General features: G+C 37.1%; 1 protein-coding gene across 1 annotated transcript in view; it reads right to left on the reverse strand.

Annotated features, from left to right (window-relative positions):
• Positions 1 to 10,196: 10,196 nt before the first annotated feature.
• The window catches only part of LOC140154266 (apoptosis regulator BAX-like), a 41,675-nt gene continuing 36,074 nt past the window's right edge, over positions 10,197 to 15,797 (reverse strand). Inside the window, exons 5-6 of the mRNA XM_072176851.1 lie at positions 15,255 to 15,371; positions 10,197 to 10,353 (exon numbers count right to left, since the gene is read on the reverse strand). Of these exons, the coding sequence (XP_072032952.1) occupies positions 10,246 to 10,353; positions 15,255 to 15,371 (225 nt within the window). The 3' untranslated portion in view covers positions 10,197 to 10,245. The remainder of the gene's footprint in view (positions 10,354 to 15,254; positions 15,372 to 15,797) is intronic.

The raw sequence follows: 15,797 nt of genomic DNA on the forward strand, positions 1-15,797 counted from the left end.
AAACCTATTCCCAAAATTTCATTTGATTCCGATTTTGCGTTCGCGAGTTATGCATGATTATGTGTATTACACTGCTCCATAGACAATGCGTTGTAATTTCGTTCTGGTGCACCAGAACGAAATTCAAATTTCATGATATCTTTGCTAAACGTAATTAATCTGCAAGAAATATTTTGTACATAAACATTATGTAGCCAGAGGTTTCCAGTGATATAAAAATCTCAACTTTTTTTGAGAAAAGTGGGGGATGAGGCTGTGGATCACATTTAAATGCCCTTTTAAAAGCTACATATTGGTCATTCAATTTGAGAAAGTATTACGATGTAGCACAAAATGCCATTGTTTAACGTCATTTTACCCAATATTTCTTTGGATTTATTTACAAAAACCTCTGCAAATACTTTTGCGACAGTCACTAAAACAAATTATTACAAATAATACAGCGACTGCTCAGTGCTAGAAGTGAGATAGTGCAATAGCTGCAGTGTGTAGCTGCCATGTTAGATGAGTACTACTGTATGTAAATTGCCAAATGCTCACAGGGCAGCTATTGCACTTACACACTTGTGACACTGAGCAGTTGACAGGCACTTTTTTCAAAACTTTGAAAAAAATAATAAGCATGACAAGGTGAAAGTTCCAGCATACCAATTAAAAACTTCTACATGTGCCTAGCAAATATTCTTTGTAAAATAAATATACATAAATAAACCTCAAACTATGCAATTATTGTAATATTCGATCCAGAGGATGCCCTCATATTTCTACAAAATGTTGATTTTTGTATAGTTTACTTTAATGAATTTAAATGTGACCAGCTCTGACGAAACCCGCCATAAGTCGCATTTTGAGATACGGCAAGTCAAAGTTGGGAAAGGGGTGAAAAACCTTAGCGATTTGTTTTTCAGTTATTATTTTTTGATTCCTTTATGTTTACTTTAACCTACCACTGAAAACAAAATATTCTTTTACATCTAAAGCACCCAAATTTTGCATTTTTTGAGTCTAACCAAGTCCTTAACTTGTCATTTTACAACTTTAAAGCCATGTTTCTTGCATTTGCCTTTTCTATGTGCCGCTTCCCCCTTCCCGTTGAAAGACTGTAGAATGAGGACCATCGACCACATGTCCTAGAAACACAATTTTGGTATCAAATGAAAGTTGAAGACCTATACTAAATGATGACATCTAAAACTCAATTTTCAAATTTTGTCTGGTTTTGTGGGAGAGGATCACAAATATACGGAAAACAAGGCCTAGGTGCTGTATTTTAATAAAATCTCTCGATCCAAGATTTAATCACCAATCAGATTCACCTATACACATATTCATGATACAAGTTCTAGCGGTACTTGGATTTTGGCCGGGTACCCATGCTTGATCCGAAAAAAAGGGAGATGAGCGCTATTCTCAAGACCCCCACTCGGGGAATCAAATCCAAAAATCTAAATTCACCTCATCTCATAGTAATAACATTTCATTTAAATAAATAAAATCTTTTTTCTTCTTCAACCAACCTGTTTTGGACAGCATTTATGGCACGATTTGGTTGATAAACATGGTAGGAGCATTTATAATATAGAGGGGAGTGTTTATTAGTGAATATAATATCATATGAACTATAAGAATGGGAACATAAAGGATTGATTAAGATGTAATTGTAAGCTAGCCTAAGATTCACTATTACTATCCTCAAGGCCGGATCTACCATTGGGCCAGATGGGCCCGGGCCCTGGGCCCCCAAAATAGCCCTGTGCATGTTCCTATTTAGCCTCAAAACACCATGTTTTTGGGCAAAATATGGTAAAATTGCACTGCTCACTGGCCCTGTATATTCGCCTTCATTTTGGGCTAAAATAGCATAAAATTGAAATTTTTTTGCACGCTTCACATGTAAATGTCCTAGTAAACTTGGAACAAATATGCTTATCTCTAACTTTGAATGCTTTAGCCACCACTGTTGATCGTATATTAGGCCTTGTATACATAAACCAAAACTTGAGAGCACATGCATTCCTCGCTCACGGTGAGTATGGGAGCCTCCAACTTTTGGCCAGGGCGAGGGTCCCCCCAAAGGTAAATCCAGCCCTGACCATCCTATTTACAAACTTAGAAATGTATAATATGTGTACATCCATATCAAAACGATGCACTTGTCGGCTGCTACATGTGTCTCATTTCACGTAATATTTAGCTAGGAATAAATACCAGACACATCTCAAGTAGAGGTTACTTCAAATCATCCCAAAGTCATATGGTTAAGTAATGTTCTCTGTATTCCTAAACCATATGTGATTTGGGATGATTTAAAGCATAGATTTAAAGTGACCTCCGCTTGAGATGAGTCTGGTATTTCTTCCTAGCTACTACGTGAAATGAGACACATGTAGCAGCCGACAAGTGCATCGTTACTATAAATACATCAATATAACACAGGGACTGCCTATTGAGAATTAGGTTAAGATCTCTAGAATGCTCGTCTAGTCTCTGTAGAAGAGCTGTCTGCACCTGTGGTCACTAAACCGTGAAGAATTTAACGAGTCATCAAGAGGAGCTATAAATGGCTCTTGCAAATGCATCTTAAGAGGAGCTGTAGAGGAGCAATTGCTCTCGCTCCTCTCAAAAAGCAGTCCCTGAATAACATTGATTAGCATCAATGTTTTGAACATTTTGGTCCACAGTTATTTATAGTGCACTACGCACAGGCATAAACTCACCAGCCTGTTAGTACATAAATTTACACTTGATAGGAATTTGCTGACTGCTGTGGCTTACGACACGCCATGAAACTCTGACCAATGGCGCATCAAAATAGTGTGCACTATAAGCGCATACCCTATTCATTCCACAATAAACCATTGCAGCCAGGTTCAGCTCCCTAAGTTCTCGTATGGGTATTCAAAACAGTTAAGCAGTTTCTTGCTCAAGGGAATTTCAATTTAGCTCAATTAGTCCTCAAGATGAACCAAGACTGTGCCAGGGTTTGAACTTGCACACCGGCGTGTCCAGGATATTTTCCTGCAGGGGCTCAGAGGGGCTTTCAGAGTTATGCAGGGGGCTTAATGGCTAAAATCGCCAAAAAACAGATGATTTTATATGATTTTGAACAAAGTGGGGGGGGGGCTTTGGGTGCTTCAGCACCCAAAGCCCCCCTGGACACGCCATGTCACCACTGTTGCATCACCACACACAAATGCACCAGAGTCCAACTCCTTAGTGATTGAGCTAACTTGACTGTACGAGAATCACCTTGACAGAAAAACTTTCTACTTACAAATAGAAAAGGTTGATGATAAATATCTTACAGAATGTTTACAAAAAAAATACTCTAAATAATACCAGAAGGCGACAAAAAAAATCCCCCTGTTCTACGGGCCCAACAGTCCTAGAATTTGCATTTTGAAGATTTTTTTCTTCAATTTAGCTTAAGGGGGTACTACACCCCTCGATAAATTTGTGTCTATTTTTGCATTTTTCTCAAAAACTAATAACACAGTGGTACCAAAAGTTATATATATTTATAGGGGCAAGGAATACAATTACTACACTGGAATTTCAGTGACCCAAGACAAGCGGTTTGTTATTTATGATAAGAAATAAGGTACCGCTAGGATGTACCTCGTTTCCTATCATATATACTGAACTGCTTGTCTTGAGTCACTGAAATTTCAGTGTAGTAATTGGATTCCTTGCCCCAATAATATACAAAACTTTTGTTACCAGTGTGTTATCATTTTTGAGAAAATGCAAAAATAGTCTAAATTTACCACAGGGGTGTAGTACCCCTTAAAGGCTTAATGTACGATTTCCTTCAAATTTTAAATTTGTCATTATATACTCAAATTGCTAAAATAATACTAGTAATAATTATCGGGAATGGTTTCTGTCCATTTTGAGCTGATAGTAACGAGGTAAAGTGAAAGAAACACTGCTTGTTATTTTGGCCGCTTAACACGCAGTTCTATGGAGGATATAAAGTCATAATTCTTTGAATTATGACTTAAAGTCGAAATTTGCTCTGTTTACCTACAAACACAACAAATTTGGCTGATTCCATTTAGGTGCAAGTTGTGACATGTAAACATTACAAATATGCCAAAAAATCAGGTTTGAAAAAATTAACCAAATTTATATTATAAGATCGTACATTATGACTTTAACTTCTGTAAATTTAGCCGTTTCTTGGCCAAAATTTATTAATTTTGCCTGAACACGTTTAGAAAACATGTTTGCCAAAATGTGCAGATATTTTTCAGATTTGTCAGATTTTGGTGATATTTAAGCGTCCAAGAAAACAAACAAACAAAAAAAACCCCAGAAAACGCCTGACCAACCCTCTTAATAAAAGGTCCGTCTGTAGAACAGGGTGTTTTATTCCGTCACCTACGGCCATATCAATTTTTAAAAATTGTTTGCCTCAAAGCTCATGTGTGTTTACAACTGAAAACTCAAAATTTCCTTTTTAAATTTATTAGTTTAATAAATAAATTAATATTTCATAAATAACCAGCATCGAAACAACATCAACAGTTGATCCAAAGATCGAACAAATTTTGTTGTGATGCCTGGAGCAGCTTTGTTTAGAGCAGCTTTGAAACAAATAATTTTCAAAGATGAACTTGCTTCTGTACTACTGAAATAAGACCTGTTAAAATGTATATTGCACTTCAAAGGTCAACATTGGTTTTGTCCCGAATGCTTTATGCACTTAAAGCCATATTATAACATTTGCTGAGGAGGACGCCTCACTGATTTTTTTAATTCACTTTTTACACGATTATATTGTACTTTATTAAACCAATATACCCTGCAAAATTCAAGACTCTAGGTGCTGTAGTTTTGTCAAAATCCGCGATTTTGAATAAAGCGCCGGAACCGGCGTCTTATTATTACGATGGAATTATTAGTCGAACGCATACACGATGTTCATAACACACAGTACACACCGCGTGCAGGACGGTGATCTACACAACAAAGGGTCTTACCATAACATGACCGAAGGAGTGGTACGTATTGGCGATTTATCTGGCGCTGGTAGTAAATTCCAATTTACTTTGCTTTGCCGTAGTTGTTCGCTCAAAAATAAAAGGGATATATCTGACAGTAAAAACTAACATTTTATGTCAAAGAATTGCTAATCTATTTTGTATGATAATGTTATAATATTGCTTAAAGGTGAATAGTGCTCTATTCGCCTATTGCACAGTTCCGTCTTGATACAAGAAGCATCTTGAACTGGCAAGACATGAAAGGAAGAATTACATAACTGTACTCAATGTTATATGACTGGTTCAATTCCCATTCATGCATGCTGCAAGATCGAGGCTCTCCTCGCTCATGGCGGAACCACGCAATGGATGAATAGTAAGTGCCCTGTCTGCAATAGCTCCCCTAAAGACATTTGACAATATCTGAATTCTCAACTTCATGATTATTGCTTTCCTTTTTTTTAAATAATAATAATAACATATTCCTGTTGAAATCCATACACCCCTATGGAAGAAATGACCATATAATCTCCCACACAGGGATTGTAGATTTCAAATGGAAGTCGTCACAAATTCAGGTAACTCGTATTTGTGACGCGATCTGGTCCATGGGGGCCAAAGGAGGCATTTTTGAAAATTGAGTTACTGTAATTATTACATTATACATACAATAGGCTATCATTGACTGAAAACACCAAAGGTCTAGCATACTTGGTTCTAAAGTTATGAAGTTTTTTATGCCTATTTTCTTATATATATATATTTTATTGGTTTTTACTCCATATTTTTACCTTTATCTCAGTTTCAAATTTGCTGCCTTTGGCCCCCATGGACCAGATCGTGTCACATTTGAAATTCTCACTCCCTGTGTGGAAGGTTAAGGTCATGTCTTCCATAGGGTAGGAAGTGTATGGATTTCAACTGGAATAGTCCAATGGTGAAGGCCTCATTTCCTTAGTGAAATCCAACTCCGATGTTGAAAATGACTCGGCAATAATTATACCTTTTGTTATGACACATGAAAACATTCCCGTCATTCGACTGGTGGATACGGTCCACATCCACTAATCCTAGCTCCGCAGACTGCTAGTCCTAAGGTCCGCTGGTTTACTAGTCCTAAAGGTCGCTAGTCCAAAAGTTCACAAGTACCGTATTCTAATCCTAACCTAACCCTAAACCTCACCCTAATGCTGGTTTCATACCTTCATGCTGCTTGCCACTTTGAAGATGATTTTGCTTCACTCCGCAGTTGCACAAGAAATGCTAGCGGTGAGCAGCGGCAAGCCGATATTTGATCACTCCACCGCTTTGCCCAAGCGGCAGCATCGCTGGGCGTTGAATTCAAGTCAACTTGGAGCGGTGCCGCTCTGATGTATGAGAACAAAATGTGATTTTGGAGCGGTGCTGAGCAACAACAGTGGCTTTCAGAGTTATGCCACTACCGCTCCACTTGCAGATAAGTGAAAGCAACATGATGAAGCGTCACGCCGCTCAGCGGCAAGCAGCAGAAAGTATGAAACCAGCATAACCTTTAGACTAGTGAACCCTTTTTAATTTTAAGACTAGCAAGCCATTTTCAGACTACAAACCTTATTTTCGAACTGTAGTCTGTCTCATCTGAAGTTGCGAGTAACGCCATGTTGGATTTTGCAGTGGCAGATTCTAATCAGTGCATTTACACAGATACGTGGCCAACGTACAGGAATAGTCCAATGGTGAAGGCCACAGGATTTGGTTATCATGCATGACACAAATCTTCCACTGTGAAATCTAACATGGCGTTACTCTCAACTTGAGACGAGACACAGTATAGCGAACCTTAGGACTAGAGTTAATGCCCATGGCATACTACAATGTACATCTAATGCCATAAAATATTCCGCCTATTTTCCTGATATTTCACATCAGGGCATTTTGTGCTGTAAAAAGTTACTATTGCCCTGTGATGACATCACCACAGGGCAAAAGTATCATATTTACAGCACACAAATTCCCTGTAGAGAAACATCTGGGAAATAAGTGGAATATTTTATCGCATGAGATTTCTCTTGTCCACAAGAGATTCCAGACCAGAGTTGCATCCAAGACACAATGATGTTATTGTATACATTGATCAGCAAAGTCAGTAACAATCCTGCAAAGCCGCAACAGAGCTGTGTCTCTGCAACTTTCCACTCCTTCATTTAGTCCAAGTCACTTTTAAGATTTAAAAATCCTAATCATAGCTTTCTAGCTATCAATATGTTGCTATCCCTGAATAGCCATTGGTGTGAATTGCATTAAAATTATTTGTGCTTCAGTCTGCCTGCTTGTACAGGGTGTCCCTTAAAAAAACTGTACTGCTGGAAACATGTTTTTTTTTTGGGATTTTAACACCAAAACTAAACATAACCAAATAACTGATGAGATTGAGGAATAAGTACTGCTTGAATTTTGACATTTGACAGCTCTTTTTTTTTTTAAATAAAAGAATTTATTGAAACTACTTCATTTCACAGAGTCAAGTATCTATATCAATGACAATAGATGCTTCATGTGCAGTGATTAGCACTCCAAATACAGATCATCAATTGATATTAGTATAAGTGGAAAGGTTTAAAAATGAGGAGTTTTGTAAAATTCTTATATTTCAAAGAACATTGCGGTCAATTGTCAACTTCCAAAAATGTATGTGAAAGCTGATTTATTCCTCAATCACATCAGTTATTTAGTTGTTTAGTTGTGGTGATAAAATACCAAAATACCCTGTATTTACGTTTCACCTCGAGTCTGGTAGTGACATCAGTACTTCATGTGGTTGCACTGATTCTCCTTGCCCCCCTCCACTCAACATAAAATGTGGGTAACCAACACCCCTTTGAATGGATACCCACTTTTGTGTCGAATGGGGGGGGGGGATGTAAAGGCACCTTTGAACGTGTGTGTAACAGGGGCTGGCATTTTCTTCGGAAGGGGGTCCCAAATTTACAAAAAGTCGGCGTCAATAAAATTGCGACCTCCTGTTTCAAGTGGCAGATTCTAATCAGTGCATTTACACAGATGCGTGGCCAACGTATAGGAATAGTCCAATGGTGAAGGCCACAGGATTTGGTTATCATGCATGACACAAATCTTCCACTGTGAAATCTAACATGGCGTTACTCTCAACTTGAGACGAGACACAGTATAGCGAACCTTAGGACTAGAGTTAATGCCCATGGCATACTACAATGTACATCTAATGCCATAAAATATTCCGCCTATTTTCCTGATATTTCACATCAGGGCATTTTGTGCTGTAAAAGTTACTATTGCCCTGTGATGACATCACCACGGGGCAAAAGTATCATATTTACAGCACACAAATGCCATGTAGAGAAACATCTGGGAAATAAGTGGAATATTTTATCGCATGAGATTTCTCTTGTCCACAAGAGATTCCAGACCAGAGTTGCATCCAAGACACAATGATGTTATTGTATACATTGATCAGCAAAGTCAGTAACAATCCTGCAAAGCCGCTTAACAGAGCTGTGTCTCTGCAACTTTCCACTCCTTCATTTAGTCCAAGTCACTTTTAAGATTTAAAAATCCTAATCATAGCTTTCTAGCTATCAATATGTTGCTATCCCCTGAATAGCCATTGGTGTGAATTGCATTAAAATTATTTGTGCTTCAGTCTGCCTGCTTGTACAGGGTGTCCCTTAAAAAAAACTGTACTGCTGGAAACATGTTTTTTTTGGGGGGGGGGGATTTTAACACCAAAACTAAACATAACCAAATAACTGATGAGATTGAGGAATAAGTACTGCTTGAATTTTGACATTTGACAGCTCTTTTTTTTTAAATAAAAGAATTTATTGAAACTACTTCATTTCACAGAGTCAAGTATCTATATCAATGACAATAGATGCTTCATGTGCAGTGATTAGCACTCCAAATACAGATCATCAATTGATATTAGTATAAGTGGAAAGGTTTAAAATGAGGAGTTTTGTAAAATTCTTATATTTCAAAGAACATTGCGGTCAATTGTCAACTTCCAAAAATGTATGTGAAAGCTGATTTATTCCTCAATCACATCAGTTATTTAGTTGTTTAGTTGTGGTGATAAAATACCAAAATACCCTGTATTTACGTTTCACCTCGAGTCTGGTAGTGACATCAGTACTTCATGTGGTTGCACTGATTCTCCTTGCCCCCCTCCACTCAACACAAATGTGGGTAACCAACACCCCCTTTGAATGGATACCCACTTTTGTGTCGAATGGGGGGGATGTAAAGGCACCTTTGAACGTGTGTGTAACAGGGGCTGGCATTTTCTTCGGAAGGGGGTCCCAAATTTACAAAAAGTCGGCGTCAATAAAATTGCGACCTCCTGTTTCTGCAACAAAATTTTTATGACCCATACCTTACCCCCTAAATAGCCTAAATTGTATTGAAATCAGTCTTTTTGAATAAAATAAAGACACTGTCTGTGGTCATCTTGTGACTCCCTACATTTTGGTCATCAACAATTTTATGGACCCCCCCCTATTTTTCTTTCCAAACATTTGTGACCCCCCCCCCCCATTTGTGACCCACCCCCTTCCGAAGAAAATGCCAGCCCCCTTATGCTGTGCAGAATTAGGTCAGCATGAGTGATTCAATACTGCGCACCAACGTCACTAACAAACTCAGGGTGAAACAAAACATAGTGAAATTATAAGTGATGAGGCCACTGCATCTTGTCTCTGGTGATGTGGTCCCAACGAAGTAAATAAAGATAGAGCACCCTGTTGACCAAACCGATGAATCCACCTGTTCCAGGCTGCTTGTTGCTGGTTCATGATAATCATACCCTGAATTGCACGCTACCGATGAAATGAAATCTTGTATGAAAAACAGCACCAAATATTACTTAAATTTACTCTTTTGTGTATAGATAGATGAAGTTAAACACATTCTGTACTTACATGCATTAATTGTCCCTGTGTAGCTTTATTTTTATGTACCATGCTCAATTAAAGGAAAGCAAGCACATTCTCTAAATTTGGTAGGTTTTATCAGTGTTGCCAGAGAAAAGGCACCACTTTTGCAACACAGTCGGCTTCATTTACTATTGTGGCTTTTCTATGTGGCTTTAACTTTATTTATCCATACTTGCTAAAGTAAATGCTGTTTTTTTTTGGTTAGGTCACTTCATTTTGTTCAGGGTGTGATTTTCAATGAAACGGCAACGTACACGTATGTACTAGCTCGCATTCATCGATTTACACTGTGTGGTCCTGAATAAGATTCACTTGGTTCTAGACATATAGATGATGTATATCCCTACAATTGCAGACATAGCCAGTACAGTAACAAATGTTGTGCTTGATGTGCCATAATTCTCCAAAATGGAACTCTGTTGGGAAAAATAAGGGAAACAAAAAAAGCAAGAATTATGACACAAAAGTTATAAACAGTAGATCTATAAATATGGGAAACTCTGTCAAAGTAGGTAAAATTTGGTAATTTTCAATATTTTTTACAAAAATTCCGAAATATTTCGTCGATATATTGTAACATCTATGTCTACATTTTTTTTGTAACATGGCCATGTGTCCTGAACTCGCCACCCTTAGCGTTACATGACAAATATTATGAATTTTTACACCAACCAGGTTTCTAATTAGATTATCTCGACAATCATCAACCCTAAACTAGCAAAAGTATACATTTTGGAAAGCTGAAGGCATAAGCAATTCAAATATATACATTTCAACTCATTATACAGGGTGACCTGCAAGTTATACAGGGTGGAATAAAAAAGATTTTGATAAAAAATGGGTCACTCAATGCATTGCTCATTACCAACTTACAGTAATAAACTGGAAGTAAACAACATTCATTTGGTTAGAGGATATGGAGAGCCAACTGACTTTGGAAGAAACCAAAATCACAGCTGTTTGGTAATCTAGGAATATAGGGTGTCCCAAAGTATGTTAAATTTTTTTACAATTCAACATATTTTGAACCTAAACATTTTCCCCCTAACCCATACAGAAAAAATATGTCCATATTTAGATTTCTCGTCAAATTTCCCTTCAGAAAATCTATACTTTGACTATGATATGATAAGTAATTAAAATTTTACAGTAACTTTTAGATTTTGAAGACATCTGCATTACTAACTACAGTGTTTAATATGACAACGCGTAGTTTTGTATGGAAAAGTTTGTATTTTCTAGACTAAACCAATCATAAATTATTAAAAACAATTAGTAGAATTGTTTAGCTGTAAAACCATGAGTGTTTTAGATGCTAAATAGAGTCCAAATCTAATTTACAGCCTTTACAGAAGCAGATTACGCACTAAAAATACCAATCCCATAGAGTTTGTGTGTACCACATCCCCCACCACCACACCCCCCACCACCGCCACCCTGCCCATTCTGAATTCTATGAAGCACAGTGTCAGTATTAAAAAGGTTCAAGTATTTCTTTTTACAGGGTTGAAAGTGCATTTTATTTTTAACCACAAGCATGACAATACCTTCTTGCTTGACAGAGATATCATCATTTGTTTTGAGTCGACTTTGGCAAAATGTAACATCGCCACCTTTTTTTGGTGGCGAGCTCAAGACACACGACCACATACCACAATATTTCTGCAAAAATAATTGACAAATGGAGCAGTGTAATACACATAATCATGCATAACTCGCAAATGCAAAATCAGAATCAACTGAAGTTTTGGGAATAAGCTTTTTTCGTGGATATCTACTGAAAAATGTCATAAAAGGAGGATGCCAGGATCACAAAATACTTCTTTAAAGCCATATTATAACATTTTCACACAAAATAGATTAGCATTTCTTTGCCATAAAATGTTAGTTTTTACTGTCAGATATATCCCCTTTTATTTTTGAGCTGAACAACTACATGTACGGCAAAGCAAAGAAAATTGGAATTTACTACCAGCGCATATGTCGCCAATACGTCCTTCGGTCATGTTATGGTATGACCCTTTGTTGTGTAGATCACTGTCCAGCATGCCGTGTATGCACTGTGTGTTATGAACATCGTGTATGCATTCGACTAATAATTCCATCGTAATAATAAAACGCCGGTTCCATCGTTTTATTCAAAATCTCGGATTTTGACAAAACTACAGCACCTAGAGTCTTGATTTTTGCAGGGTATATTGGTTTAATAAAGTACAATATAATCGTGTAAAAATGAAGTTTTAAAAATCAGCGAGGGCATCTTCCTCAGCAAATGTTATAATATGGCTTTAATGTGAAGGTCATTTGTAGAATGTCTAGGGTGTGCACTCTTGAAGCTGCAAAGTCCCTGTGTTGTTGTTAAATGATTTATGACTTGATGTGGGGCTGTAATGGTCAGTGACAACCTGTATTAAGGCAGCTGTGTACTCTCAGACATGCATGTAGTAAAAGTACCATAACTTTGCAATTATTCACACAAGACATAATAAAAGTATACATTTTTATGAAGGCAAGACATCAATGAATCTCAATATAAATACAGATTTGGTGTAAAAACAACAATTATGAAGAAAATCAGAAAAAGTGAATTTTTGGCAATTTTTGTTAGGTTTTTTTTTTTTTTAAGTAGTCTTGAGGCACCATTCCAAAAACGGTTTTTTTAGTTTTTTGATATTGGCCTTATTTTTTGAGTTATTGACCATATAAGGCATCAAAATGAACTTTTTAAAATTCACAAACGCCTATTTGCACAAAATTATGCCTAAAATCGGAAATATACCAAAATATAAGAAAATGAGAAAAGCGTTTCTGAAGTCGATCCTGCTTTTTATGATGATCATAATTGCTTACCTATAGATGCTGTATTTATTGAGTTATCGTGTACCTAAATCGTCATTTTACCGAGAAAATGAACATTGAAATAAAGGCCTTTGAAGTTTAAAGTGGTCACATTTTGCACTTTGATCGAAGCTCACAGGAGAATGCGACATTTCTCATTTTTCTACCTTACATTACGTAAACATCGGGTAAATCCACAGCCCCTTGAGAAGTTTGGGCGAAATCTATTTATATCTTGATGTTTAAATCGGGGGAAAGAACTTGAAAAAATTCACATTTTATCAGCTAAAACGGAGCCATTTGACCGCTAGGTTTTTGTGAAATCACGTGCTTCAGTGGTGCTTCCATAAGATGCGCGCGCAAGATGCAGATAAGCGCTATGATATGCGTAAGCGTATCTGTGCGTTAACAAATTACGCGACTACAAAACGCGACGCGTTGTTGCGCGCGTGTACCCCGATGGTACAACAAAGATTTTCTTTCCTTTTAAATTGCGGAAACGAGTGAAATAAAATCCATAAAATAGAGCAGTTTGAGTTTACAAATCTGGATTTTCTTTCCTTGTATTTATAAAAAAACATAACAAAGTAAATGCATTTCAAAAAAGCTCAATTTCGCGAAAGAAACAATGTCTAGAGTACACAGCCGCGTTAAGTGTGCTGAGGCTTGTGGATCGACATCTAGGTGTTGTGCCTGTGCGTAGTGCATTATAAATAACTGCGCTTTTTTTTTTCAATGTTTAATGTTGAAGGCTATGGCCAGCACACAGAGCATTAAAATATGCATGTCAACACGGTCCACATTAAATGACACTATTAGTTATTAGGTGAGGTTTGGGGTGATATGGACTCTGAGACTAGATGTAATCCTTATCACCCCCTACACCAAACCTAATAACGATTTTATCATACCGTACAAATAATCTCTCATAACGAAAAAAACTTATTCACAGGTGTAATTCTTGGCTGACGTTCTACATGATAATTATCCTATAAAGTAGACCTAATGCTCGAATAAAGCTGGATAGTTAACTAGCATGGTCATCTTCCGAACCAACTCAACTTTGCTGAGACCCCTGAGACCCGCTTTTTGATGCAAATTTTGATCAGAATTTGACCACATTGCTGTTTGCTCTCTGCATTAATGATCATGATTATTTTGAGTGGCAAGTCTCTGTGAAATCCATGTTTAAATGCTTGTACACCGGCTCCAAAACCTTGTATTGCCATGATTATTTTGAAACTTGTCGCTGTCCGAGTTTCTATGCAGAGCTGCGAATGATATGCACAATGCGATCAGCAGGTATGATACAGAACGTTGGGACGCACTCAGAGGGTATGATACGAGAAATATCATGTCAGTAAATTGGGGCACTTATCCAATGAAAACATGGGAAACTACTTGATGGTTTGATAATTGGCAATACTTAAAGGTAATGCTAATTAAAACTCAAATTCACATTAGTGGTGGGAAAGGTAACACATGGTTCCTATTGAAGATACACCCTTATGAGTTTGGTAAAATGCCGAATATTGATTTGCCGCTTTGTTAAATTCATGTAACGATTACCAACATGGACAGTGAACTAAGACATCACAAAAAGTAACACAGTCATTGTAAATATGCTTATCGCTTCAGAACTATTACTCCTATTGACAATATTTTAACATACAATGCAGAAGGGCAGTTTTTTCCCGCATTTTGATCCCACATCCATCCAATGTAATTCAATATTAACAACACAGTATTGCTTTTAAAGAAAAATAACCTGAATTTAAAAGTTGCAGTTATTTGTATTGATTTGAATTCAGCGTGAAGATAATGGCAAATTTAACATAGAACTGTCTCTGTTGCCTCTGATCGCGGCTGTGAAGTGTGAAAGGTGTGCGCGAGACCGAACGCGAAGTGTACAGGACTGGTGGATTTTATAATGTCAGAGAGGGGTTGTCATGGTCCCACACAGGCACTGAACAAGTGCTAATTTAAAATACCACAATGCTTTCGTAATAACCATTGATCGTTGTAAATTGTAACTTTTCAACTTTTAAATTCTGGTATTTTTCTTTAATATTGAACAACATTGGATGAATGGGGTATCAAAATCAAAATCAAAGCAAAGTATTCTAGCCGATACTTTGGTCAAAGCCTGCAAAATGCTTCCACCAAAATAATCTTAATTTTTGCTTTTTCTGATTGGCCCGACTGTTATCCCCAAATTCAATTGGGTTGAATCAGCTAGCCAATCAGAAATGTTGTAAACTATGCAGTACTCCCTATTGCAGAAGAGTACAGTACTAATATTTTTGGATTTAAAAATATGTTATTCTGTTTTGCCAAATGAATCATTGCTAAATCTTACTTATTATCCTTCAGTTCATTCTAACTGGCAATTAAAGTTATTTTTTTTTTCTTTAATATTGAACAACATTGGATGAATGGGGTATCAAAATCAAGAAGAGAGAATACTCTGTGTACATACCCAGCCTCCTTGACTCGCAATCCAGTTGGAAAAATGACGGACAACGAATGCTGTAACTTGTACCACAAGATCCTTGATCCATTTCAATAAACCTTCTTTGCTCAAGTATTTGATAGCCTACATGTACATGGACAAAAAAAAAATACAATTACAAATGAAAGTGAAACATGAAACAGAATAAATGAACAATGAACCATTCAATATAGATTCATGACAGTAATTGTTAACCAAACCCTATTGGTTTACAGTGGTGGCACCACCGGGTGGGGGTGGGGGGCAAATGCCCCCAGTCAGAACTCTTGCCCCTCCTGTTGCTCCCCCCAGAAAAAACCCAAAATTACGAAAATTTCCACTTTTTACAGTAATTTTTGCGCAAACTTTGTTGATTTTGCCCCCCCTGAAATTCACTTTGCCCCCCTAATGCCCTCCCAAAAAAAATTTCCTGGCGCCGCCACTGTTGGTTTAGGATATGGGTATGTCCATATCATGCGAAAGTATCCATCCAATTTTATCATTATTATGTCTTCAGAATCTTTTTTTGGT

Source organism: Amphiura filiformis, chromosome 6, assembly GCF_039555335.1.
Source record: "Amphiura filiformis chromosome 6, Afil_fr2py, whole genome shotgun sequence".
Lineage (NCBI taxonomy): Eukaryota > Metazoa > Echinodermata > Ophiuroidea > Amphilepidida > Amphiuridae > Amphiura > Amphiura filiformis.